At 41.9% G+C, this 27,225-nt stretch overlaps 1 protein-coding gene across 1 annotated transcript in view; it reads left to right on the plus strand.

Moving 5' to 3' along the window:
• col5a3a (collagen, type V, alpha 3a) overlaps positions 1-26,974 on the plus strand; it is a 49,797-nt gene extending 22,823 nt beyond the window's left edge. Inside the window, 57 exon segments of the mRNA XM_028599427.1 lie at positions 163-237; positions 422-505; positions 676-732; positions 1,027-1,080; positions 1,223-1,276; positions 1,360-1,413; positions 2,022-2,075; positions 2,308-2,361; positions 2,909-2,953; positions 4,172-4,225; positions 4,398-4,442; positions 4,647-4,700; positions 5,581-5,625; positions 6,007-6,060; positions 6,747-6,767; positions 6,769-6,792; positions 7,148-7,201; positions 7,822-7,866; positions 8,007-8,060; positions 8,145-8,252; positions 9,079-9,132; positions 9,477-9,530; positions 9,632-9,676; positions 9,882-9,935; positions 10,313-10,357; positions 10,541-10,594; positions 10,727-10,780; positions 11,262-11,315; positions 11,429-11,536; positions 11,904-11,993; positions 12,201-12,254; positions 12,453-12,560; positions 12,884-12,991; positions 13,108-13,161; positions 13,375-13,428; positions 13,535-13,642; positions 13,778-13,831; positions 16,931-16,984; positions 18,393-18,446; positions 18,612-18,665; positions 18,764-18,871; positions 18,973-19,026; positions 19,142-19,195; positions 19,398-19,451; positions 19,568-19,621; positions 19,729-19,836; positions 20,026-20,079; positions 20,182-20,235; positions 20,324-20,431; positions 20,925-20,978; positions 22,861-22,896; positions 23,349-23,402; positions 23,499-23,799; positions 24,053-24,165; positions 24,370-24,438; positions 25,303-25,536; positions 25,740-26,974. Of these exon segments, the coding sequence (XP_028455228.1) occupies positions 163-237; positions 422-505; positions 676-732; positions 1,027-1,080; positions 1,223-1,276; positions 1,360-1,413; positions 2,022-2,075; positions 2,308-2,361; positions 2,909-2,953; positions 4,172-4,225; positions 4,398-4,442; positions 4,647-4,700; positions 5,581-5,625; positions 6,007-6,060; positions 6,747-6,767; positions 6,769-6,792; positions 7,148-7,201; positions 7,822-7,866; positions 8,007-8,060; positions 8,145-8,252; positions 9,079-9,132; positions 9,477-9,530; positions 9,632-9,676; positions 9,882-9,935; positions 10,313-10,357; positions 10,541-10,594; positions 10,727-10,780; positions 11,262-11,315; positions 11,429-11,536; positions 11,904-11,993; positions 12,201-12,254; positions 12,453-12,560; positions 12,884-12,991; positions 13,108-13,161; positions 13,375-13,428; positions 13,535-13,642; positions 13,778-13,831; positions 16,931-16,984; positions 18,393-18,446; positions 18,612-18,665; positions 18,764-18,871; positions 18,973-19,026; positions 19,142-19,195; positions 19,398-19,451; positions 19,568-19,621; positions 19,729-19,836; positions 20,026-20,079; positions 20,182-20,235; positions 20,324-20,431; positions 20,925-20,978; positions 22,861-22,896; positions 23,349-23,402; positions 23,499-23,799; positions 24,053-24,165; positions 24,370-24,438; positions 25,303-25,536; positions 25,740-25,886 (4,059 nt within the window). The 3' untranslated portion in view covers positions 25,887-26,974.
• Positions 26,975-27,225: the final 251 nt, after the last annotated feature.

The raw sequence follows: 27,225 nt of genomic DNA on the forward strand, positions 1-27,225 counted from the left end.
AGAAGATAAGGCATGTTACATGCCCTGTGGAAATAAAGCAAAGGTTGTTTTTACAGTGATTGGATTGCAGGGCTGTTTTTCTCTCCCCCCTCACACACACACACACACACAAAATAGCCAGTAGCCGCATAGCCGTATCATTTACCCGACTTCTCTTTTCAGGGACCCCCAGGACGTCCTGGTCTTGCTGGGGTTGATGGGATTCCAGGTTCTCCAGGAACATTGTTAATGCTACCAGTAAGAAATTACAGCACACTCATGCATACATGTGCACTCACAGTCTCACACACACACAAACACACACATTTTCCCAATGTGATGTAGTGGCATACGACCACAAGGGGGGGCTGTGTGATTGTACTTCATTTACATTTGGGGAATCCTGCAGTGGGAACTGAATCCTCTTTTTTACTGCCTCCAGTTCCAGTATGGAGGTGATTCCCAGAAAGGACCTGTGGTGTCTCCCCAGGAGGCGCAGGCACAGGCTATCCTCCAACAGACCAAGGTACACTTCACAGGAACCAATACTTTGGTGTCGTCCTGCCATATTATAACAACTAACTGTTGACATAATTAGTCATTTTATGCTGTATGAAGACCAGTTCATTGCGTATTAAAAGTCAAAAGGTACCTTGTGCAGCGTACATAAACCACCCAGTTGTGTTTTTCTTCCAGCTGTCACTAGCGGGACCTCCAGGTCCAATGGGCCTTACAGGGCGACCAGGCCCAGTGGTAAGGCACTCCACTAACCTTGACCAAAGTTGCATGATACCTCAAGGGCTCCTGCACCCTTTAACCTCAATTTCACATTCTGCCTGACCAGGCACAAGCTCTACTCTCTCCCTCTCATCCTAAACTCATCATTATGCATGCTCAGTATGTTTTAATTGCTTGTGAAATCACTGCAGGTTTGCAAAAATGAACAGATTTTATATTTAGTGTGTTTGGTTCTGAATTTGAGTTAAAGATTTGAATGCTCCTGTGCATCATGTCATGCTTAAATGAATAATTGTTTTTATTTTGCAGGGAGTTCAAGGTCCCTCTGGGCTTAAAGGAGACAGCGGAGACAGTGGCCCTTCTGTAAGACCAGACATTGTTTTTACTTCACTACTAGCTTCCATCATGTCACGGTTTTTTTGTCACACTATTCATTTCCTTTTGTCCTCTTGCCTTCTTTTTTACACATTTTTCCATTTGTCTGCTCTCTTCCTTTCTCATAAAGGGACCACGTGGGTTGATAGGCTTACCAGGAATCAATGGAAAGCCAGGAAAGAGGGTGAGATATCTTGAGTATTGCAGCATACTGTGCCTGATGTACTATAACGGAAAACCTATTTTAACTGATTGTGTATCTTGTAGGGGCCCGCAGGAACGGATGGAGGTCGCGGAGCTCCAGGTGAAACAGGCTCTAAGGTAAGCTCTTTGAGATCTCACTGCACTGCAATGCAGTAGTGATAATCTCAACTAATTGAGCTGCATTCAATAACCCACAGATTTGTATGTATTTATGGCCTTACTGCTTATTTGGATATTAGTTGTGTAAATATTACATTGCCAGTTGTTGCACCTTATTTCTGATGTTTGGTGTTGAGTTTCCATGAATTCCGTTTTCTGTTTCCATGAACACAACAATGCCACACATGTTTAGGCAGCTAGGTCTTATACGATAACAAACTATCTCCACTTGCAAGTGTAAGCCTTTAGGTATTCAGCAGCCCACAGCTTATTATATGTATTGACAACAAGGCAACTCAATACCTAACAGCTGCAGGATGAGCTTAGCAAATAAATCAGGCTCCCTTGATGCCGGGTCTGACAGAACAGCAGAGTCTTTATCAGTCAAAGCAGCATTTTAGCAGACCTACAGCTAATCTGAAAGCTCCCTCTCCTCAACACAAACTCCGAGCAGATGGGAGGCTCTGCCAGGGGAGACTTTCAGTACAATTCTGCTAATGTTTACACATTACCGTATGTCTGTGTGTTTCAGGGTTTAATGCACTTGCTTCTCTATTACTTTTCAGGGTGACAGGGGTTTTGATGGCCTGCCAGGTCTCCCAGGAAACAAGGGACACAGAGTGAGTTAGATTTGGTAACTTACCATTGACACTGTATTTATATAGTCATTCAGGCACTAATACGCTAACATGGCATGCATGAATACCTTACACATCACAAGACAGGTGTTTATTTGCACATTTTGATCATGATGATTGTGTTTTCTAAAAAGCATCTGCTGGATATTGCTCTGCTATAAACAGAACAGTCCTAAATATCTTGAGGCTTGCGGCTAATGCTTTTATCTTGTAGGGGGACAGAGGAAAGCCGGGTCCTCATGGGCCTGTCGGAGAGCCAGGAGAAAAGGTGAGTGCACAGTACTTAGCAAAATTTACTCGCAACAAACAAAGCCTAGAAAATACATCCTGCAGCAGTGCTTTGTTTTTCTTTATCCATCGCACAAGGTTAAAAGAGAAACGTTTTCAGATCAGTAAATCAATTCTACAAACCATTTACATGGTAAAGCACCACAGATCAAAGCAGGCTTTACTAAAATGAAGTCATAAACTCTTGAATTTTTTAATTCTGATACGCTGGCCTGAGTTTATAGTTTATAGTTAAAGACACGAAAGCTATGCCGTGCATCCCCTGAAACCGAATGGAAAATATGAAAGATAGAAGCTCTGTCAAGATAGTATCAATACATGCAGGTGGGCCGGGGATATTTGAGCGAGAGGCCTATTAGTCTTTGCTCAAAGATAGTTGAGCCTTATCTGTCAGGCAGGGAATTTATTTAATGAGCTATTTTCACAGATTATGTCTTTGGGGATATAAATGTATCCATGCCTGAGGTTGTCTTAGAGAGGTGCATGAGATTTATGTGTTGAATCTGTTTCCGTCTTTGTTATTTTAGGGATCTGATGGACCTGTGGGGCCAGGAGGGCAACCAGGCGAACCCGTGAGTAACCGCATCTCCAACTATATAATGATCCCTCTTAATGCACCTAATTTCATGTTGATTGTTTTTCTACATTAAAATACTTCATGTAGAAGATGTATTTATCAAGTCTGTGCTTTGGGTTCTCAGAAATAAGCTAACACAAAAACATGTCTTAGTGCAGAATCACAGAAACAAATGATTTCCATGAGAAACCAAGAGGGGATTGTAGGAGATCACTAGAATTAAGCTCAAGCAGATGTTTAAGCCAAAATCTTCACAGAAGAACTTGAACAGAACAACATCTAGTGCTTATACAAAACAAAAGAAACACAACAACAACTATAAAAAACTAGGACGGTCAAACCATATTAATGCAATACTGCCAGTGTTGTGCATTAAGAGAGAAAAGGTCACTGGACAAAGGCGTGCAGTATGAACACAAGAGTATACAATGGCATAATATAACATGTATGCCCTATGTTTAAAATCTGTCATATTGATAATAACTGCAAAGTTACTTTTGATCATAGAGAGACCACTTTTCTTAAGAGCACCGCTGAAAGAAGCTGTCATTTTTTTCTGTGTACCTCTGCAGTAAACACTGGTTGATTGGTTATGACTCACACTCTATCTTTCTCACAGTAGGTGAGGTTGGGGCTCAGCGGTGTTCTGTCCCTCCAAATGGATCACTATGTTCAGGAAAGAATAAAGTGCCATAAGAGGAAAGCTATGTTAAACTATAAATATACAGGAAAGGAAAGGCTTTGGCTGTTTTAGAAGAGAGAAAAATAAGGCAAAAAATGAGACAGCGAGAGACAAACATGATGCAGAAATTTGGTTGGTGGTGAAATAGATAAGAGAGATGGAGAGAGGAAAGAGGAAAGAGAGTCGGAGAGGGAAGAGATAAAATCCTGGCCTGAATGATTATATTTCCATATCAATCACTTCCCAGGAGATCACAGATGTGGCTTTGGAACAGGTGGCTTGGCCAGCCTACAAAGAGGGAGGCTGACAAAAACAGAGCACACACAGAGGCTAGTGCAGTCACCGTGGCTAGCACACACAAAACCAAATGTGCCCACACACACACACACACTAAAATGTATTACTTGTCTCTCCCTGTTTTTCCCTCTCTCTCTTTCCTTAGTCCTGATTTATGATTTAGTATTCCACACTCACTCCATCTCATCATGAATGCAGGTTAGCTGCTGACTATTTGCTGTTTTTTGTCTCCAGGGTTCTCGGGGTCTTGTTGGGCCGAGGGGGTCACCTGGCCCACCTGGCCAGCCGGTAAGTCAACATTGCCTTGATTGCAAGATCAGAGCTATTCAGTCTTTTCAACTCTATAAAAGGCCCTCTAGTGCCACTGAAGATAATCTAGGAAGCTATTGAACTGTGTCTCATTTTCCAATCAGACTTTGACATTTTATCCATTGTTTTCTGACATCTTGTATTTTGTCAGGGTATTCGTGGAACTGATGGAGTACAAGGGCCTAAGGGCAACCTGGTCAGTCCTGCTACCTTCTTTACCTACTGTAATATATGTAAAAATAGTTATATGAAAATGAGAATGTGAGTAACAGTTTTTTAAAGTGATCTCAGCTACAGAAACATCAGCCAGAGTGGCTTAGTGTGGCCGTCTAATGAACCTGTTAACCAGTCTTGTGATGTGGAGGCAGAGTGTGTGACTATTAGTGTTTGTTGTTGTCAGGGTCCAGCTGGAGAGATAGGGCCCCCAGGTCAACAGGGAAATCCAGGAGTACAGGTACTGAACCAACTGTCCTGTTGCTTTGCGAGTTAATTCACTCATAACACATCCTATGAATGTATTCAAGACATACAGACATTCTTCAAATATGCATCACTTACAAGCAGTTGCATAACACATTTTAATCTCTTACACACAAACACTTTATCTCTTTGTTTTTGTGGCACATAAACTGTTTCTGTTTTATTTTTACATCAACTGAATGTTTACTTGCTCTTCCAGCAGCAGTGGCAGCAAAAACTGTCCTGTCCTGTTAGTAGTTTCCTGTACATTGTCCTGTGATTCCATGACTGTCCCTGAACAGTCAGACACTGTCCTGTACACTGTCCTGTGACTCCATGACAGTCATGGGAATCACAGGACAGTGTACAGGACAGTGTCTGACTGTTCAGGGACAGTCATGGAGTCACAGGACAGCGTACAGGACACTACTAACAGGACAGGACAGTTTTTGCTGCCACTGCTTCTCTGCTCTTCTACAGGTTTAGGAAATGATCTGCCCTTTAGGGCATATAAAAGCATTTCACAATCCAATTGCATGAAACTAAAATGTATTCAGAATCCAAGGCTGTTTTTATTACCTCATTAAAAGAATGTTTATGGAGATGCAAGGTTTTCATCCCACAACAACAACAACATGTCATTTTAAAATGTCATCAGAGACATTACAGTCATATAAAGAAGATGTAATCATATTTTAGCTCTCCAGCATGTCAACAATATCCAATCCCTCAGCTCACACAAGTTCATCCCCACATTCTGTGCATGACTCTTACATACACATATCATATGCACACAGACTTAAGCAAAACCTCAGCTCCCAGCCTTCTTCTTGTTTTGTGACACTTAACCTGATTGATGCTTTGTTCTGGTCCAGGGCTTGCCTGGTCCTCAGGGTCCCGTTGGATTGCCAGGAGAGAAGGTAGGTAGCATGTCTCTCACTTAATTTCAGATTTAAAGCTGTGACCTTGTGACCCCTGTCATCACATACCCATGAGAGCCCGTTGGAGCTGGAGAGTACGACACAACCGTTTCTGGCTTCCATTCAGACAAGACAGGGCTAGACAGGAAATCAATACACAAGGAACACACACAGGCAAAACAGACACTAGGGACGGTCTTGGCCAGTGCACTTCATGAGGCTAGACTGATAAAAGAAATAAAAAGTGGACTTAGTCATAAACGCAACATGTTTGGTAGAGGAGCAGCAAAGTGGTAAATGTGGTCTCTTAGGGATAATTGAAGGTGATATATCATATGTGCAGCTCATCTCAGTATCCATACCTCTCTCTGTCCTATACAGGGTCCTCAGGGGAAACAAGGCATGCAGGGACTACCGGGCATTGATGGCCCTACCGTAAGTACAATCAAACGCATAAACATGCATGCATCCATGAATACCTTTGCACATCCCGAAACTATTTACATATAAATAGGGAGCCTACTCCTTCATCAGTCAACACGGTGCTCAAGTGAAAAGACAAATGAATGACAGCTCTACAACATCAACTGATTTACTGTACTAGAAGAGTGTGCAACACACTGTGGCACATGTCGTCCATCCGTTTTTTGATTTATTTTTTTGTATACAATAGATAAAAACATACATAGCTATACAAACAAAAACCTATATTCACCACATAATGACTGAAAGAGGACTAGACCCAGATGACCAGCCTCTACAGTATAGGATGCTGTACCTCAAGTATGTCAAATTCCAAATCCAATTACAAAGCTTGCATAATGTTATAACAACAATAAATACAACCAAATAGCTTTTATATGCAGACATATTCAACCCAGAAGTTAGTAGCCAAGAAGATAAAATTTGCCATCCTACACTTCCTGTGGCATGCCAGTAGGGGGACACAGGAGGCATTTCCGGAATTGATTCAAAGCAGTATGACATTTAGAAAAGAATGAAAAATCTTCTAACAGTGCGGCTTTTCTCATTTCCAAGAATTCATTTTAGATTGGAGTGATACAATAATAATGTATTTGTGGCAGTGCTTAGTCAATCTGATTCCTGTTTTCTTGTTTTAGGGTCACCCAGGGAGAGAGGGCTCCTACGGGAGAGAAAGGCATCCAAGTGGGTAACTGCTTGTCTACTGTAGTGTCATAGCAAGATATTAAACATGGTGTTTCTTGCAATCTGTTGTAACTGTGCGTGCACTTACATTAGGTTACAGTAATCCTTACTCTTATTATTATAATCATTGTGTTCCAATGTCATTATCTTTATTGTGCAAGAGCATTAGCTCATTAGAGTCAGCAGTATGCATTCATCAGCATCATCTTTTTCTGTTTGAAAACGCTTATTGACAATTAAGGATATGATACGGTAACTGAGTGCAATGCTTATTCATATCTGGTCAGAGAAATGCATGTTTGCTGGCTGCTGCTTGCCAAGACTAAAAAAATATGTTTGTTTGTTTTTTATGTAGGGTTTAGCAGGCCCTCAGGGGCCTGTTGGGTACCCAGGGACCCGTGGAGTCAAGGTGAGACATAAATGCATCACGATCTCAGGTGTAACGTCCACTGCAATCTTTATTCCCTGGCACATTTCATTGCGCGAGCATGTCTACCTATGACGGACAAGCTGTTTGAGTCTATGACTAACAAGTGACAGGTGGAGGGAAAGCTCTTCAGTTTTCAAGGGGAGTGTTACCAACAGAGTAAGGAACATTTGACGGATGGGAAAGATGTCAGAGTCAGATAGAGCAGAGCTGTGTGCGTAGGTGTGGAGCAGTCCATTTTGACTGAGTGTGCTTTTGAATTTGAGGAATAAAAGTGAAGTTGTCATGAAATGGCATTCTGCTTGGTGTTTGTTTTGTCACATTCACACATCCGGTATTTTATCTGGTAGTTTGGCTCAACATCCTTTAGGGGAAGCCTGACCTTGTTGGCAATCATCAGTATAAAATGAATGTAAGGTCAATAACTACTCAATAACAAAGCAATGTTAGGTCAAGAGAAAATCAATACAAACTAATGAATCATTTCAGTGTTTTGGGGTATTTCTGGAACTGCATGCAACAAGTGATTTTTCTTTGTGAAGTCTTTTTTTGAGAGTAGACGTTAGATTATTGTTAAATTAAGTTTTCCCCATTTTTCACAGGGAGCAGATGGAGTTAGGGGTCTAAAAGGGAGCAAAGGAGAGAAGGTGAGTGAAACAGAATGAGAGTCTTTATTCTGTTTTTGTTGTCACACTGGACTGGAAGGACACTTGACAAATTACAATGTAATGATGCCATTTATCATCAAAGCTTTCACTGGACATCCCCTCTCCTCAATGCATCACAGGGAGAAGATGGCTTCCCAGGGTTCAAAGGTGACATGGGCATCAAGGGAGACAAGGTGAGAGAGCCCTGAAATCACAAGCCAGTATCATGTTCTGTTATTTTTCTGTCTGTTATGTTCTACTCAAATTCTTGACTTTAGGGTGATAATGGCGCTACTGGTGCTCGTGGAGAGGATGGACCAGAGGGGCCAAAGGGCCAAGCAGGGCCCCTGGGAGATGGAGGAACTATTGGGATAGCTGGCGAGAAGGTACTTTTTTTTTTTTAAGATTTCCTTTACATTACAAGATAAGGTTAGGACACAAAATATGATGATAGGAAGAATAAATAGCCTGCCAAATTATAAGAATATAAGAACACTTTTATCTAAACCTGCATTGCACTGCTACCACCATTATACTGTTAGGTAGTAGAGTTACATTTCTTTAGCTAATTTTTCAGCTGTGACAAAACTTTGTTGAAATGATGAATCACTGAGTGAAAATCACTGAAATACTAAACATTTTGGTTTCAATGCCCTCACGTTTATTACATCCGATTACAGCCCGTTTCTAAGGCCGAGCTGTCACTGATAATAATAAAGTAATCTTTCAGTCATCGCCATATGCAATAATTTAAATATACTCTGCTGTGTTGGTGCAGTAACTTTTTTATATTAATAAACGTCCGTTACATTCAAGCCATTGGCAATTGAGTTGTTACAAAGCTAAGTAAGACTATCAGCTCCACACAACTCTCTCTGTATTTCTCAGTATGGCTATGTTCAGAAGATTGTGTCGTCCGGCGACTATCGTGCGTAGAAACTCGAGTAAAGATAATTACCTCTTCTGAAGAGTCCATCATGTTTTTTTAATCCTCCGTGTACTCCTTGGTTACTAGCAACTGCGTGGAGGAGGGGTGGGGGCAGTGCGCGATCACGGAAGGCTGTATGACAACAGTTTTGTTAACATTACTTAGAATTCCTCATGGGGGAGACAGAAACTACGCACTATAGCTTTAATTAAATGGTTTCCATACACTTCTCTTCTTAATATTTTTCTGATTTATTTCCTCTTATTCTGCCCGTTTCTCTGCAGGGTAAACTTGGTGTGCCCGGATTGCCAGGATACCCAGGAAGACAAGGTTCTAAGGTGATTTAACATTGACTGAGCTATTACGATCAGTTAATCTGTCCTCTGGTTCCTTTATCACAGCTTTAACCAGCAAGATGTGTGTCCGTGGCTGGACTGTTTCCTGTCTGATTAAAAATAAAGGATGATAAATGGCTTATTAAAAAAAGTCTATTTTATTAATAGTTCATTAGTGACATCAATTCATTACATGTTGATGAATGGTGTATTTTAGGCTGTGTTGGGCTCATGGATTAGATTTGCTTTAATTTGATACAGTGGTTAATTATACGTTAATGAGGCGTCGGGGGTGATGTGTGATGAATGAAAGGCCGAGGCTGATTAACCTCTATGTGTGTCTCCAGGGATCACTTGGCTTCCCCGGTGTGGCCGGGGCCTTGGGAGAGAAAGGACGAAGGGTGAGGACTGTGTTGACATTTGATCACATTCGGAAAACTTCAGAATATGTAAACCTTTCTGTGTGGGCACTGATAAATAATTGTTAACCTCTACAATGCAGGGTCCAGCTGGTCAGCCGGGGTCTGGGGGCCAAAGAGGTCCTAATGTGAGTACAGCTATAGGTGCTATGCATATTACACCATGCTTTTTGTCAGTGTATAAAGCTGTATTTGCTCTAATTAGATACAACCAGTTAACCACAACTTGTGGGAGGCACAGTGTTACATCACTGCAGTGTTTTCACATCACCAGACGTTTATCTTCGATAAGTTATGCATGTGCTAATCAGCCTGTTGTTTGTTTTCCAATAGGGAGCCCGGGGGGGAAGAGGAGCAAAGGGGCCCACTGGAAAGCCTGGAGAAAAGGTGAGCTTAGACTGACACACAGACATATGCAGTTTAAGTTTGGTTTTTTTGTAGTGTCTTTGTTGATATACATAAACAAGACATATGCACATACAGTAATAGTCACATAAACACACACCTGGCTGTCTCATAAGGTATGGATGAATGCGCCGGCCGAGTTGGAACTGGTTGTTGCTGTTCACTGCTAGATGACAGGCCATCTGTTGCAGTGAGAAGTGACTGTCTGGCAGGGGATGCTTCAGTTTACACTCTCAACCTCAAAGGCCATCTTGGGGAAACTAAAGATTGTCTGGCGAGCAGAAAACTAAAAATGTTTAAGTGGCTCATATTTTGGTACTGTGTGTTTTAATTGTCTTGTTTGTCGTTTTGTCTGGTAGGGTTCTGCTGGACAAGATGGTCCTCAAGGATCCCCCGGAGAACAGGTATCTTTTGATTCTTGGATAATACTGTACATACAGTGCCTAAATAAGACCATAGATGTAACGCCTGAAAAACATATGTTGGCATCACAGATACAGTCTCATTAATCAATGTAGGACAAGCACCAGAAAATACGATCTGGGGTTCGAGACAGAGTTTTGACAATCTGTGTTATTATTTTCTAGGGCCCCCAAGGACCACAGGGAAGAAACGGTGAAGCAGGACCTAGAGGGCCTAATGTGAGTGGGTTAAGATGTACTGTATATCAATTGCCCTGTGATTTAATGTGATTCAGTTTCACCTCATCCCACGTGTTATGCTAACATTATGTTCAGTTCATCACAATGATCCAAATAATGCTTCCCTTTCAGGGTCCACCTGGAAAAGATGGATTACCAGGTCATCCAGGCCAGAGAGGGGAACCAGTGAGTCACATTTAATCTCAATAAAGATGCATATTTATTAGGGCTGCACGATTTGAGAAAATATCTAATTGTGATGTGATTATTGACATTGCGATTGCGATATGATTCACGATATTGTAGGCAATGATCATTTTTGTATCATTATTCTCATTTTCATTGAAAAATATTAAAATGAAAAAAAATGAAAATGATAATAGTGTGGTTTTTGCGAGGATCTGTACCAAACAAAGATGTTTTCTTTAGTCTGTAGTATAGCATGTGTAGGCTGGGACGTCTCTGCAGAACCACAACACTTCATTTAGAATAGTTTAAAACATATTTAACAAATATTGCATTCATATTTTTTTTTATAAGCACTGAATTACTGCAGTCAGAGTGCAAGTTGAGATGCCTCTACAATTGAAGATCTAGTAAAACACCCTGTCCTGTGTGCATCCCACTGACTCTGATTCAACTCAGACTCACTTGCTCTATTCTTTAGGGCTTTCAAGGCAAGAACGGACCCCCCGGGCCCTCAGGTGTTGTTGGACCGCAGGTAAGAGGATCAGCCCATGGTATTCTAGATTATTATGCAAACAGCTGTTTATTTCAGATAGCATGTTTTTAAAGTGTTATATGATTTGTGCTGTGTAACTTGCTTGTTTTCAGGGTAAATCTGGTGAGACAGGACCAACTGGAGACAGAGGCCATCCAGGTTCACCGGGACCACCGGGTGAGCAGGGTTTACCAGGATCAGCCGGAAAGGAGGGTGCCAAGGTGAGTAGTTTTCATCATAATGTCGTGATCATAATCACACACACCACCACCTTATTACTGTTATATTAAATAAAGCCCAAGGACTCTCTCAGCACTGCTTGGATATCTTCTGGGTCTCATCCTATTCTCTAATTTGCTAATAAATAACAGACAAAACCTTGCGGTGTTGAGTGTATTATGGCTCATAAAAGATAAATGTTCCTTCTTGGTGTGACTTGCTGGTTGGTGTTATTTATGACTGCATAAGGGCCTGCTGTCTTCTGGCTACTTGCCTTATATCTACTGTAATTACGTGTGTGTGTGTGTGTGTGTGTGTGTGTGTGTGTGTGTGTGTGTGTGTGTGTGTGTGTGTGTGTGCGGTTTCCAGGGAGACCCAGGTCCATCAGGAGCCTTGGGGAAAAGTGGCCCTGCTGGGCTCCAAGGCTTCAGAGGGAGCAGAGGGACCAACGGTGCAATGGTAACATAAACTACCAAACATCCCACATCCCTCACCATCTCTCCCTGTCAACAGATTCTCTTGAAATGTGCAGCTTGCAATTAGATCACAATTGAATTTTAATCAATAAAGCGTGCCAATTACGAGTTTTGCAAATGTTAACTCACTTCACTGACGGTTAATCTCGTCATGGATGTGGTTGTGGTGTGTGATTCTTTGTCTCTCCAGGGTCCTGCAGGTCTGAAGGGAGGCGAGGGTCTACCTGGTGTGGCAGGCGCTATTGTAAGTCAGATTTTGTTAAATTCCTTTCCATCCCATTCCCTGCTCTTTGCCAAGCATCTATGTTATATAGGAATGCTAGGACACATAAGGCAGGAGGCTGTTTCCATGGTGATCACTGATCGTGACCACCACATTAAATCAAAGAGTGAGTCATGTGACATGTGCTCACCTCACATCTCTATCTCCTATTTTTTCCAGGGTGCCACCGGAGAGAGGGGCCCCGCTGGGCCGGCTGGCGCTATCGGCCAGCCAGGACGGCACGGCGGCGTGGGTCCCGCTGGGCCGATGGGAGAGAAAGGGGAGCCAGTAAGATTTGGAACATTGCTACTTTTGTTTCTTAGGCAACAATGTCCACCATCATATACTGTACCATCACCTCCCACCATTGGGTAATAAACAGCATGTGCTCTCGCTTTGAAGTGTTTCGTTATGAGACGGAGAGCAGGAGTGAGGTGAAGGAGACAGAGAGAGAAAGGCGTACTGTAAATATGAATGTGATCAAGTCTGCATCTCGGGTTCGAGTTTCCTTCCTGGTCCGATACATTAATCAATGTGTCATGCTGCTATATGAGGATAATAAGTATTGAAGCGTTTGCTAGATGTGTGCTGTTTTCCCATCTGTTCCCTAGGGAGAGAAGGGGCCTGTGGGGCCGGCTGGGCAAGACGGGGAACTGGGACCCGCAGGGCTGCCAGGGGCTGCAGGATCTCTTGGACCTCCAGGAGAGGACGGAGACAAGGTACTTAGATGGGACAGCCAATTTATACTTCAGCACTGCTGTAAAGTGCTTGCTAATATTTTGTTTATGTGTGTTTGTGTGTATGTGTGTTCATGTGTGTGCATTTGTCTCCATAGGGAGAGACAGGAGGACTAGGCCAGAAGGGCAGCAAAGGAGACAAAGGAGAAGGGGTGAGTATGAATGTTATGCAAATAGTACTAACATCACATCATTACCTTGCATCACCAGGAGGTAGAGGACAAACTGCCTTATAATTGTTTTGCGGCAGTTCATCGTAATAACTGTTTGCCTGGACTGTGTGTCATCTGTTGGAATGGGAAGAGTGTTTTAATCATGTATTTCCTACAGTGAATGTGTATTAAACTGCCCTTCTGCTTTTCTAGGGACCCCCAGGACCTGTTGGAAGTCAAGGGCCTGTGGGCCAACCAGGACTGCCAGTATGTTACGAAAACTCTGAACGCATCATATAAAAACATCACCGTATAATAGGTTGGTTTAGGTTGTGCGGTGTTAACAGTGCTAACCTGTCGGTGGATATTTCAGGGTGCAGATGGTGAGCCAGGTCCTCGTGGGCAGCAGGGCATGAATGGGGCAAAAGGAGATGAAGGACATAGAGGCTTTAAGGGGGCATCTGGTCCTTCTGGACTACAGGTAAGAATTACTATCAATTCCAAAAACTGACTATCTCTCTATTGGCTCATCTCTGATTTCACATTTATACTTTAGTTTACATTTGTTTACATTTCATGACTAAGACTGCATTGCTCCCCATATCTGCATTTTTAGGGTATGCCAGGACCACCAGGAGACAAAGGAGAAAGCGGGCATGTGGGCTCAATGGTGAGTAACTGTTCAGCAATTTCAGCACACTCATCTCAAGTGTACTGCTATGGTCCAGTTTCAGTCTCGAGTCTGTTCTCAACACCACTTTACTGACTTCTTACACTTTGTTTCATGATTGTTTTGACTTTGACTTGTCTTCACTGATATTGGATATCGACTTGACATTTCTTCACTTTCCATAAACCTTGGAATGTGTCTTTTACTTTTCTTGATATTCTCGGCAATATCAAAGCAGTTGAATGGATATTTTTGAAGTTCAAATGTGTGCATTCACTGGTAGAAAAACAATATTTTTTTTACTCTGAATATTTAGAGCGCAATGCAGAGCTTCTGCAAATGCTGTAAACTTACATTTCTGTTTATGGTTTAGAAACTCTTTTGTATTTGTGAAGACATGGGCCTTTAGTGTGAGCTCAGTGTTTTCTTACAGGTGGTACTGAAATGTCTTCTTACTGCCAGGAGGAATCACTATCCTGTCATTGTGGGTGTTTTTAATATGAGTGTGTTATTGATACTCAAGTTTGATGAATGCATTATTGTGATAGCTACATCCAAGAAGCCGATAAAGATCATCCCCTTTTCTTCAAAAAATTAAAAAACAACCGTTTCTTCTTTTCATCCGTTTCTTCTATTCCTAAACCCAACCCACGTGACGTTTCCTAAACCCAACCGTAGCCTCGCGATAACACGTAGCCTCGCGATAACACGTAGCCTCGCGATAACACGCCACATTGCAGACTGCCGTCCACTGTATACAGCGTAGACATACATGCGGATAGCTCAAAATGCGTACAGATAAGACGCCACTTGGCAGGGAAAGTGGCGGGTATGTTTGCGTGAAGTCATGATGTCATGTTGCACATGGAGTTTGTTACTATAGTTAGCTATGAGTGCAACAGGTTAATGCAATCCCACAGTATTTATTTTTATTTTTATTTTTTTTGTGCTGATCCTACTGCTGTGTGTCAAAGCTGTGAATCAAGGTTTCTCCTCTGCCTCTACCTCAAACTACAGTCAGTGGTCTTGAGTGGGGCTCAGTTAGTTCTGGTCCTTGTCTCAATGGTCTCAATATCATTTAGACCCCAGTTGTACAAAGAGGTGTTGACAGACCTTTAGTATTGAGTATAGCCAGTCATGATTTTGCTCCTATAGCAGTCTAGTGTGAGACTGTTGCACAAAAATAAACAGTGATGTAGCTACTTTGCTCACAAATTACTAACCACTGTGTTTCCATTGTAATAGCCTTGACAACTCTTGACACCTAACAATCTAATCTGCCTCATCTGCTGAGGAACTGAGGAAAACAGCTAAATCTGTGGTTTCACAAGAATAGGCATTGTTAAAGGCAGACAATTTGACTTGGTAATGATGGTTCTGCTCCAGGTAAGTATCCTAGTTAGCCATGCCAACCAACAATGCTTACACTCTGTGTGGGGTTGGAAGGATTAGTCAAAGCAATGGACATCCCACTTTAGCTCTGCTAAGTAGCTGCAAACTAGTCCACCATATTACTATGGCATAACATACAGTATACTGTGGTATGTTGTACCAAAATAAGTTTACATGGTTTAATAAAAAACCCTGTGTGTTGAGCTCTCCGCTTTAGCTACAGAGTGAGACATCACACTTCTGTTCCATCTTTGTTGGGAGTTGCACATGCGCAGTAGCTAGGTAAGGACAACCAGCCAGTCAGAAGCAGAGTATTAGGGTGTGCCATGCTAGCACATTGGCAAACATTATAACGTGTGTTACAAAGTGACGCACGTTCGTCACAGAAGTAAAGGCTGGACTACAATAGAGCTGTTTGGAGCAGTTTGTGAAGTGTTTTCTGTTGGAGTTGTTTTCTTTGGGGTGGACTTTGGGCTTTTTCACTTTGTAAACTGATAACATGCACAAAAAAGATATATAACACAATAAAGGTAAGGGAAAAAGCCAAAAAGCATAATATGAGCACTTTAAAACCTTTAACAGTCTCAACTCGTCTTTTCAATGGGTGACAGATCTTCAAAGCTAAGTGTGAATGACAGCAGACCATGCCTTTATGTGCAAGGAAAACAAGCCCACAGAATGAAGAGGTGGTCCTGTATGTAAAAGAAAGAAAAGGACAAAAAAAAGCGAGAGAGGGTGACAAAGCTGATGCAGTAGAGCAATGGAGTGGAAGGAAGAGGCGGGGCGCTGATTGTGAGCAGGAAGACGGTGTGACAGCTGCTAATCAGATTAGCCTCAGCCTTGGCTGTCTAATTAGCATCCTCCTTTGTGACAGTCATCTCACAACGCTGTCAACCATGAACAAACGCTAAACAAGATTCTCTATAGCCCCTTTTCTCCACAACCAGATTAGGCAGGGGGTGCATCAAAATGGAACCAACACAAAAGTGTGAGAGAGAGAGAGAGAGAGAGAGAGAGAGAGAGAGAGAGAGAGAGAGAGAGCGAGAGAGAGAGTAATGCTGAAGACTCAGTGGGAAAGTTTCATTCATGTGTGAGCGTTGCGGATCACAGAATTCTCCCCTCTAATGCTCAGGCATCTCTCCGCCAGAAGGATATGTGTTTCCTCTAGTCTAGCACAGTCTCTCTCTGGGCAGATTGTCTTTCTGTCTCAGATTGTCTTTACGACACAAGGCTTCCTCCAAGACTTCAGGGTGATTCAGAGCACAGCTCAACATCTACTCAACTGAAACTGAAGCCGATTGATTGCTTGTCGCTCTCTCTTGAGCTGCACAGAAGAGTTAAATCACATGCCGTCACTGTGGATGAGAAAATATGGTCTTGCACGTCACAGGCTAGAGGTTTCTTATTAATAAGAGAGAATAAGAGAGAGGGAGGGGAAGGAGGAATCAGAGCTTGTGTCATATTGAGGGTAATGACCTGTCTGGATGTCTTCATCATGTCACTACGATAATGATCATAGATACTGGGGCCATTGCATAAGCAATCCACCATGGCCTGACTTCTAACACTCATTTAATTTAGGAGGCACCAGCCAACCCCTAGCTCACATTCAGTTTGTATTTATATCTCTGTGTGTTTTATTGCTTTGGTATATCGTTATTGTCTGCACTGATATCCTAATGAGACATTTCATTTATCTTTCTACAGGGGCCTCCAGGACAGCATGGCCCACGAGGCCCCCAGGGGTCCATTGGTGGAGAGGTAGAGTGCATCATGACTTTTTTTCAAATCACATATTTGGATTTAGATGTAGGCATGACTATAGTGATATCACAGAGAGAGTCCCATTGAGTGAGGGATTAAGGGAGCACTCTTTCCACCTACACCTACAGGTACTCTAAAGTCAGTAAAAGGAGAATTACCCTGCGCGGCACAACTTGGGCAGTTTATATCAACAAGCTGTTCATATCCATCTTCATAACACACATTACTTGAAACAAGAAATGCAGCAGCATGGTTCATTTAATATGATGATGCTAATCAGCATAATCAGCATTACCAAATATTGTAATTGGTCCTCTCATAATGAATAAATGTAGCTAAGGTTTCATAATTTCTTTCAAAAAGATTTTAGCCTGATTTTCTTGCATTTTTAAGATAATTCATTGAGGTTTGCAAATATGTATTCTTTGTTTTATGTATCATTGGGGCTAAATCATTATTTTTGTTAATTTAGTTGAATCTGAATGATTGCATTTTTGTTAATACAATGTTGAAATTACATGTACACCTTGTGCCAGTATTGCAGTTCTGATATTTTCAAGTAATGGCAGCTGCATGCCTTTGTGACTCATATAGAAAACATGATGCTGTATCAACTTTGGAATCAGGAAGACTCTCATTCAATATGCAGGAGAATCTACATTTCAAACTGAACAATAGCTTATCATAACACACAACATAGACTTTATATTTTCCAGCCCCTCATCTCTTCGTATACTGTCTTTTCATTTGAACACTTCATGCTAAAGAACCTCCACTGCTTTTGATACTTGAATTATTAAACAGTATTAGGATATGATCCCTGGGAGAGAGTTATATTTACTGCTCTATGAATCATTAAGAAGTATTAGACTATCATCCCTGAGAGGCAGTTATATTTACCTCTAGTAATGGCCGTCTCTCTGCAGCCTCTCACACCGGTCAATTATTCAGCAGCAAGCTGCAGAAATCTGCGTGAGCCGCACTAGCGCTTCATCACAGGAAGCATGAAAATACAGTGGTGCAGAGATGGTGGGATCCATAAATGGATTGATACAGGAGTAATGGAAAGGAGCGAAATGGTGGTGGGATGGCATGTGACACCAGGAGCTCAGTAGTAGTACTCAGCTCCCATGTTTGTGCACTCTACCGAAGATGAGCTTTTAATGGGTTCGTCTAAAGACACAAAGCACAATGCACTGACATACTCTACATACACTCAGTATTTTCCTTGTGTCGTGATAATTCTGTTCCAGTTTCAGCATTCGGTGAGCAGAACTACTGACTAACAACATAATACTGCCCCAAAAACTTGATTTTGAAATATTGAAAACTTACATATTTCAAACTTGCCCTTGTTATATGATATTTTGGTTCAAGCCGTTCTCTCTCTCCCCTCCTGCCACAGGGCCCACCTGGAATGACTGGTGGAGTTGGTCAGCCTGGACTTGTTGGAGAGAAGGTCAGCATTTCCTATTAGCAACTACACAGTGTGTGCTTGTGCACATAGAGTAGAATGGCAGTGGTTTGTGTGTGTGTGTGTGTGTGTGTGTGTGTGTGTGTGTGTGTGTGTGTGTGTGTGTGTGTGTGTGTGTTGATTATATTAACTATGTTCCTTCTCTACCAGGGTGAGGACGGAGAAGGTGGAGACCCTGGGTCAGTTGGAGAGCCCGGCATTGCTGTAAGTCAGCTTACCACCATCTTTCCTTCTTGTCTTCCTCAAACACATCCTTTCTTCACCCTTTGATTGATTTGTCATCTCACATGCTGGTGTCCCAGGGTGCTAAAGGCGATGTGGGGGAGAAGGGTGACTCTGGCCCTCCCGGTGCAGCTGGGCCTCCAGGATCCAGAGGAACACCGGGGGAGGACGGACCCAAAGGCAACCTTGTGAGTCTTTTGTCTCTCTGGATCAGTGACTTGTCCTTGCTCTGGTTGTCGGGTCAGTCATTCTGTTGTTGCCATGCATATGACACTGTTTGTGTCCACAGGGCCCTATTGGGTTCCCTGGAGATTCAGGGCCTCCTGGAGAACCTGGCGTCAATGTGAGTATTATTATTATTATTATTATTATTATTATTATTATTATTATTATTTAATCATTAATTTGCCATTAACTTGTTTATTGCTTATTTTTCTACATTACATTTTTTCATCCAGGGAGTAGATGGTGGACCGGGGCCGAAAGGAGACAATGGAGAACCTGGCAAAGCAGTAAGCAGGGATTTTTGTATCCATTTCTTGCACATGTTGACAACACTAGTAACTTTTGTATGCTTAGCTGAAGTCTGTATTCTCTGTGACATATTAAGGTTTTGCTTCTTCGTCATTATGTCTTAACTTTTTCTCATTGTTTAATTACTGGATGGGAATGTGTTACTCTTTTAACTTTCTGACCTTTTTCTGTTGTCTGCAGGGACAGGCAGGAGCCTCTGGAGAGCCAGGTCCTACAGGACCTCCTGGACGGAGGGTGAGCTTAGCATAGTTTGTGTGCATGCGTGTGTATGTAGCTAATGTGTATGTGTATTTGTTTGCAGTCAACAGCCTTTGTCATTATCTTAGCAACATTGTCTTTGTCAACCCCAGGGTCATATAGGTGCTGCAGGAAAAGAAGGGAAGCAAGGCATGAAGGGAGCCAAGGTGAGGATAATGGCTGCCACTGAGCTCCGTGATTGTGTATGGTTCCTTCCAGCAAAGCCTTTCTGGTCTTTTTTTGCTACTAACGCCTTGCTGTCTGTGCTCTGTAGGGGACGACAGGAACCCAGGGTTCAGTGGGGAAGACCGGCCCAGTGGGACCCCAAGGGCAGCCAGGGAGGTCTGGCCCAGAAGGTCTCCGAGGCATCCCAGGGCCTGCGGTCAGTATGCAATGTAAAATGCTATTTTAACTAGAGCTGCAAAGACTATAAGACTATAAAGACTATCAACTATTGAATTAATCCAAGCAACATCACTGCCAGTCATCAGAATATGAGATCCTGTTTGTGTTTGCGCTTGATCATTGCTTCAGCATACGCTGATCTCCAATTCTTGTGTTTCTTTTCTAGGGTGAGCAAGGGTTAAATGGGCCACCAGGACAAACTGGACCACCCGGACCAATAGTAAGATCCTTAAATCAGGATTCAAACCCAACACAACCAAACCATATTTCATGTAAAGAGTCTACAGCACTGGGCAACTAATACATCTGCCATTGTTAACAGGGGCCACCAGGACTTCCAGGATTAAAAGGAGACCCTGGAAACAAGGGAGATAAAGTGAGTGTTTAGCCCTTGACAGAGAGAACATTCTGTACTAGTCTAAACCCTGGAAAACCATGCTGATGAACCATGTCTCTGTTTGCAGGGTCATGGTGGGTTGATCGGTCTAATTGGGCCCCCAGGAGAACCTGGCGAGAAGGGAGATAGAGGCCTGCCAGGGAACCAGGGTACACAAGGACCTAAAGGAGATGAGGTACATTTGGTTGAAACATGAAGGGCTAGGTACTGGTACCAAAATTACCCAGTAACAAGAAATACAGAAATGTCTCTAGTCAAACGATACCTGCATTTGATCCTTTTCGTACCCAGATCTAGAAAAGAATAACTACTGTATTTATATGGTTGTGCTCGCAGCCAATCACTGCAAGCGTTCATCGATTTAATGCGCCGTGTGATTGGCCCTCTACCGCAGCAGCTACAGTACAAGCCATATAGTCTGCATATATATAGTTGAGCATGGTGTATTTCACAGAGTTGGCAGTTCAGTGTCAAATCAAAAAAATACAATCTACTAAATACTACAAAATGAAGTACTCTTGGCATCTGTATCACTTTAAAGGTACTGGTATTGGTACTGGTGTCGTAATTCTTTAAACGTACCAAGCCCTAAACATGATGCATCTGATACACGTCTACACAAAAGGAAACTCAGTTCACTAACAAGATTTGCCTGTCTTCATATCTAGGGGACGCCTGGCACACCTGGTCCCACTGGCCCACTTGGACCACCTGGACTGTCAGTAAGTGACACAGCTGTTACAGTATATAAACAATTATGTTTTCAGCTACCCTACATGATAAGTCATTTGAGTGTTAAGCCTAAGGAATGCTTACATCTCTACTTTCTCAGTTAAGAATCTTTATATATGTATCAACCTGTTCACATACTGTTTTTGTCCATCATATGGCATAAAATAATTTTGACAATGACTTATAATACTCTTCTAAACAAGTACAAGAAGCAGTAATCATCAACAAACATAGTTGCAGGCTGACTGCTTGTTGCATTTAGAATGTCTATGTTGTTTCTGGACAGTTTTTATGTAAAGTAGGCTATAATAAACCCTTTAAGCTGAATGGCTCCATCACCGACTGATGCTCAAGGCAATAAGAGATGCATGAAAAGACGTGGAACCTGTTTATGCCTTTTTTGGTGACTGGAAACCAATTTATGTAGACGCAGGTCAAAATTGTTCATAATATAACTAATAATATAATTAGTTTAAAATTGTAATTGTTGAACTGCCCACATGCATCTTGTTAATAGGGTAACTACCGTTTTTTTTCTCTTTTCTGGACCCTATTTTCCTATGTTTTTGTGTCTGATGGGAACAACAATCTTTGACATTGGTCCAGTATTAGGCAAGATCGCTGCAGTTGGCAGTCAGTGAAACAAGCTACAATGTAAATTATAGGGCAATTGTTCAGCTTGTATTTACCTTCACAAAACTGCTTGTTTTGCCATTGTCAGGCTCAGATTATTATTCTAAGTGTCTGACAACATTATGGAAATGATTTCTAAGGAGGTTGACCTTTCTGTTAAAGAGCAATATCCTTTTTTTAAACATAAAAACATCCATGAAATTGCATTCGGTAAACCCACCAGGCTCTATGTAAATAAACAGTAATTTTATCTTTTAATCTTAAAACATCCTTTTGCAATGATAATGCACATAATACACGTAGTCGTGCAAAATATGATTTTTTCAGAGTTTACCAGCGGTGGAAGACTTGCTATACCGTGCAAATACAGCATTCCTCTTTCATTCCTTCAACCAGCATCTTGAAAAGGTCAGCGTAGCAATGTGTGCGCATATCCAAAAACCTGTTGATATCCAAATCTGTGATAATGTTTAAAAGTAGCTGTGTTTCTCCTTCTTATCGGGTCTGCAGCCTTGCGAACTGTTGGCTGGTTGGTTTGTGTACAGCAACCATAGCAACGCACAGAGCTGACCATAAGCCGTGAACAGGCAAGATGCCGTAAACTGTGGTAAAAACCCAGATTGAGACGCATATTCCGAATGCGTTTTTTACATGTCCAAAGAATGGCTCTAAAACCTGAATGAAACCAGAATATCCCACGTCTTAATCGGAAAATGCTATATTCGGAAAAAGGCCTTATTCGGAATATCTAACAGGAATATGCTGTTTACATGACCTGTATCAAATTCGGAATATTGTCATATTCAGAATAATAGTGGAATATTGGTGTGCATGTAAACGTACTCAGTGTCTCTCACTTAAGGCATCACCAAGAACAGTCATTACATTTTGGGGCAAATTGTGATCACTTCTTCACTCACTGAAACTCAATGAATACTTATTTAAAGGTATAATAAGTAATAATAATACAATATAAGATTGTAAGGATTTAGCTTATGATTCCATTTGCAAAGAGTAAGCACTGTTTTATTCAAAGAGCATACAGTCCTGTTATTATTCATTGTTACTAGAAGTAAAAAAAAAGAATTACCTGTCCTGTTGCTAAGCAGTTGCCTGATTTTCCAGTGAATATCTGAGTAGTATTTTGCAGTGTATACTTGAGTAATTAGACAGTTTTCTGAGCTTTTATACTTTTATTTATGTTGTTAGTGCTTACTTACTCCTCCTCTCCACTAATAGGGTGTAGCTGGTGATAAAGGATCGAAGGGAGAAACGGTGAGTATAGTAATCTGTCTTATTTATACATTGCCATTACTGTACTCACACTTCAGCTTGGTTAGCAGCTGCTGGGAACATATGCTGGGGAACAGAGAAAAAGTGTGCTTGCTGGCTTAAATGTACCATACGTTACAATCAAAATGCTCTACTGTGTTTACCGCATGTCTTTGGAACTAAAAGCCTGCTGTACAGCCACGCTTGCCTTGTGTGTGATTTTTCCATCGGGCCCTTTTAATAGGATTTGGTTCTGGTCTGTGTGATGTTATGAAAGCCACTATAGTGTGTCTTGAGAGCCAAGGCTTTGACCACAGAGTGCTGATGCACACAGCTGGATAATCCTATAAGCAGCCATATCTGCCTGGATAAAGCTGGGATTTAGCCAAGTGGTGTGAGAGAGGCTCCAGGTAAGACATGATTGACACAAAGTTTTGTCTTCTTCCATTTTACAGGGTATGGTTGGTCCCAGAGGAGATACAGGCCCTGCTGGCCCCCCCGGACCCCCAGTGAGTACCACCAATGTTCCACATGATGGCCTTCTCAGTGCCAGCTTTACCCTCTTTCCCTTTCAACTCTTGCTCACCTCTCTGTGCTACCTCCAGGGACCCCCTGCGACAATGATTGAGCCCCTGCCTATCAGGGAGGGCAGGCGGAAGAGACGAAGGCACTCTGACCATGCAGGAGGAGCAGCCCGATCCAGAGAGGAAGATGTGGATCTGGATGTGGAGGAGTTCCTCCAGGGAGATCAGCCTCTAGAGGACGCTGAAGGAATGGAAGAAGTCTTTGCCACCCTGTCTTCAATGAAAACAGAAGTGGAGGTGATGAGGAGGCCCCTAGGAACCTTTGAGAGCCCTGCCCGGACCTGCAAAGAGCTCATGATGGTCCAGCCTGACTACAAAGATGGTTAGCAAAGACATTGTTCATAATTGATGTCCATTATATATATACAGTATATACTATATAACCACCTTCAAAGTTCCAAACAGGAAAAACTAGAACACATTTCAAACATGCACACATCCTCTAGCATACACCCTTTTTAAGTCAAAATCCTCTTTATTGTTTCCCAGCTGCATGCTATCATGTGGTTTTCCTCGATGTGCTCATTATCAACATCTGGTGCTTGATTGATGTCCTTTCTTTGTGCATTTTGCAGGAGACTACTGGATTGATCCTAACCAGGGCTGTCACAGAGACTCCATCAAGGTCTACTGTAACTTCACAGCTGATGGAGAGACATGTCTCTACCCTGACAAGAGGATTGAGAATGTAAGTCTCCAATCTCTTGCTGTCAGCCTTTACAAAGCCAACCTCGTAATATTACATCAGAGCACAAATCACTCCCTATATCCCTTAAGCCTCAAATTTTACTCATTGTCCTCCCTCTCTCTCTCTCTCTCTCTCTCTCTCTCTCTCTCTCTCTCTCTCTCTCTCTCTCTCTCTCTCTCTTTCTTTCTCTCTCTCTGTGTCTAGGTGAAATTAGCAGCGTGGAACAAAGAGAAGCCAGGAAGCTGGTACAGCCAATACAGGAAAGGCAAGCAGGTAAAAAAAAACAAAAGAATTACAACCATTAATCTCAGCTGGCTCCAAATGCCAGGCAGTCTTTTTTTCAGCTGAATTACTCATCCTAATTGAGAGTGTTTGAATGATATTCATGCATATGATTGAGGAGCAAGCACTTGTACGAGTGTATTCACATGATTGTGTTGGCGTGCGTGTGTGTGTGCGTTTGTGTGTGTGTATGTGTGTGTGTATGTGTTGATCCATGTGCACACAATTTCATGTGAATGCTTTTAGTTTATTTGTATATTTGCACATTTAATAATTTGGTATCAATTTATTAGTCCATCTGCAATGAGAGAATTGATTTAATATTGCCAGCAGTTGATTTCAGCAGTCTGGATGACTCACACAGAGCCATTGCCAGCTGTGACTAGCATTCAGGGCAGCACGCTCAAAGCACTGGCCTTTCATGTGCACCTGATCAGAGGTCTCATAACCCTCTCAGATAATCACAGAGCTGCACAATTGCAATTCACTGACTTTCTCACACAGTCCTTGGATCTGCGTAGTTTTTTTTCCTTTCCTTCATTTTCTTACTTCCCACTTTACTTTCCCTGTCTGTTCTGATTCTGAAAAGAAGTTGCTGTAACTTTTTCACCCTTGCTTACAAAAACTCCTTCATCAACACAAGATGGGGGACTTGTAATTTCATGATGTAAATAAAATTAGAACTCATATTTGTCTGAGACAGATTATAGTCTCAAACATGTTTTACCTGTGGATATGTCTCTGAGAGATTTTGTGTAATTTAAGGGTAATACTGTTTTAAGGATATGTCTATAGTGCATATATTATTTATCTGCCTATGTAGTACACTAATTCCTGTGTATCTGTGTCATCCAGTTCTCCTACAGTGACAGGGATGGGAACCCTGTGCATGTAGTTCAGCTGACCTTCCTCAAACTACTGAGCGCCACAGCCAAGCAGAGCTTCACCTATACCTGTCAGAACTCAGCAGGCTGGTTTGACAGCACATCCCGCTCCTACCAGCTTGCCCTCCGCTTCCGGGGCAGCAATGACGAGGAGTTGACACAAGCCAAAAGCCCCTTCATAAGTGCAGTGCATGATGGATGCCAGGTCAGTGGAGGGGAAAAGGGGAAGCGAGTAGCTGGACAAATAAGAATTAGCCTTAATGAAACTAATGTTTGTATCAATTGTGTTGCTGTGGTAGCCATTAAATCACTGACTCGAATAGGGATTTAGGCCAGAAAGTGGGGGGATCTAGTTAGTCATATTAAGCCAAGCAAATTCTAATAATGGCTTTCATTTTTCTCTTTCAGTTCCGCAAAGGTCAGGAAAGGACTGTTCTAGAGATTGACTCCCCCTCGGCAGAGCTGCTTCCTATTATAGATGTGGCTCCAGCAGACTTTGGCAACAGCAACCAGAAGTTTGGATTCCAAGTTGGACGAGTATGCTTCAATGGTTAAAATATTGCCAAAAAAACAACAAAAAGACCTGCACAGCAAGTTTTTAGTAAAAGAAATTGGACTTTTACCGCTGCCCCAAGCAATATTTATTATATTATGTTCCTGTATGTGGTGAGTTTGTTGTATATTATTCAAGACTCTTCAGTAGCCAATGAAATAGCTTCTATGGCTTTACAACAATAAGAAGAATGGCGAAAAAGAGGACAACTACCAATGGGAAGAAAGCACATTTACCAAAGGGAAATATTCCTATTAGATATATTTAATTTTAAGTGTTTTTGTTTTCTTTTTCTCTCTCACTGTTTGAGTGTGCTGTAATTGATCCTCTAGAATTATGAGGACTGCGCCACTTGACGATGACCACTTATGAACAAGATAGATCTGTCCGATGAGACCAGAAAGGAACAGTCTGTCCTTCTGCGGTATGGGTCTTTTCAGACCTTGGATGAACTAGTTGCTCCCTGATGTTTTACAAAGACTACAACAAGATGTTGTCATACTCATTTGCATGCTCAGATTTCACTTTAATGACAATTGCATAGCAGTTGTGAACTAGCCTAGCATATTAATTCCACACAAGCACCGTCATTAATGTCCTGTGTGCAGGAATGATAAATTGTCCTTTATATCCTTCAACTGCAGTTTGCTCAGTGAATTACCTTGATTAGTATTCAATAGGCATAGCTAGTTATTGAACCCGAAATGTACTTGAACAGATAAAGTTGTTTCCTTTATTGGACTGTTTCCCTCCATGGGCTTGATAATAAGCTTTATGAGCCCACCATGTTCCCAAGGACTACAGTACTGTATATTTCAGACTAACATCCATTCTACTGTGGTATGGACTTACTATGACGTACCTCAGCAACTAGGTTGGGGATATTTCAGGGCAAGAATTAAGAGCATGCTAGTTAAAATGTTCTCTAGTCTTACAGTAACTGCAGTTCTTTATACCAAAAGAAATTTCACGCATCTCTCGAAAGCATTTTATAACTGCTGACATAACCTGTTTTCATGTTTCTGCCCCACTCAAGAGTTTCTTGTTTTCTCTGTTTTGTTCGTATGTTGAAATTTGACTATTGGATATGTTTCTGCATGTTCATTTGACATGATTTGCTCTTCGGTGCTATAGATGATCCTGTTATTTTTGTGTCACTGTGTTTGTATGTCTCTGTGGGCAGGATTATAGGGCTACAGAGGGAGAGGGTTATTGCTCTTTCAGCAGCACAAAAAACCCTCAGAGGCTGGGCACTAGTCTACTGTGTTTTTTTGCACATCTTCTGGGTGATTGTGCCAATTTCACAGGGCCAGTGAAAGGAGGTTAGGGACAGTTCAGAGC

The sequence above is a fragment of the Perca flavescens genome, chromosome 15 (assembly GCF_004354835.1).
Source record: "Perca flavescens isolate YP-PL-M2 chromosome 15, PFLA_1.0, whole genome shotgun sequence".
Taxonomy (NCBI): domain Eukaryota; kingdom Metazoa; phylum Chordata; class Actinopteri; order Perciformes; family Percidae; genus Perca; species Perca flavescens.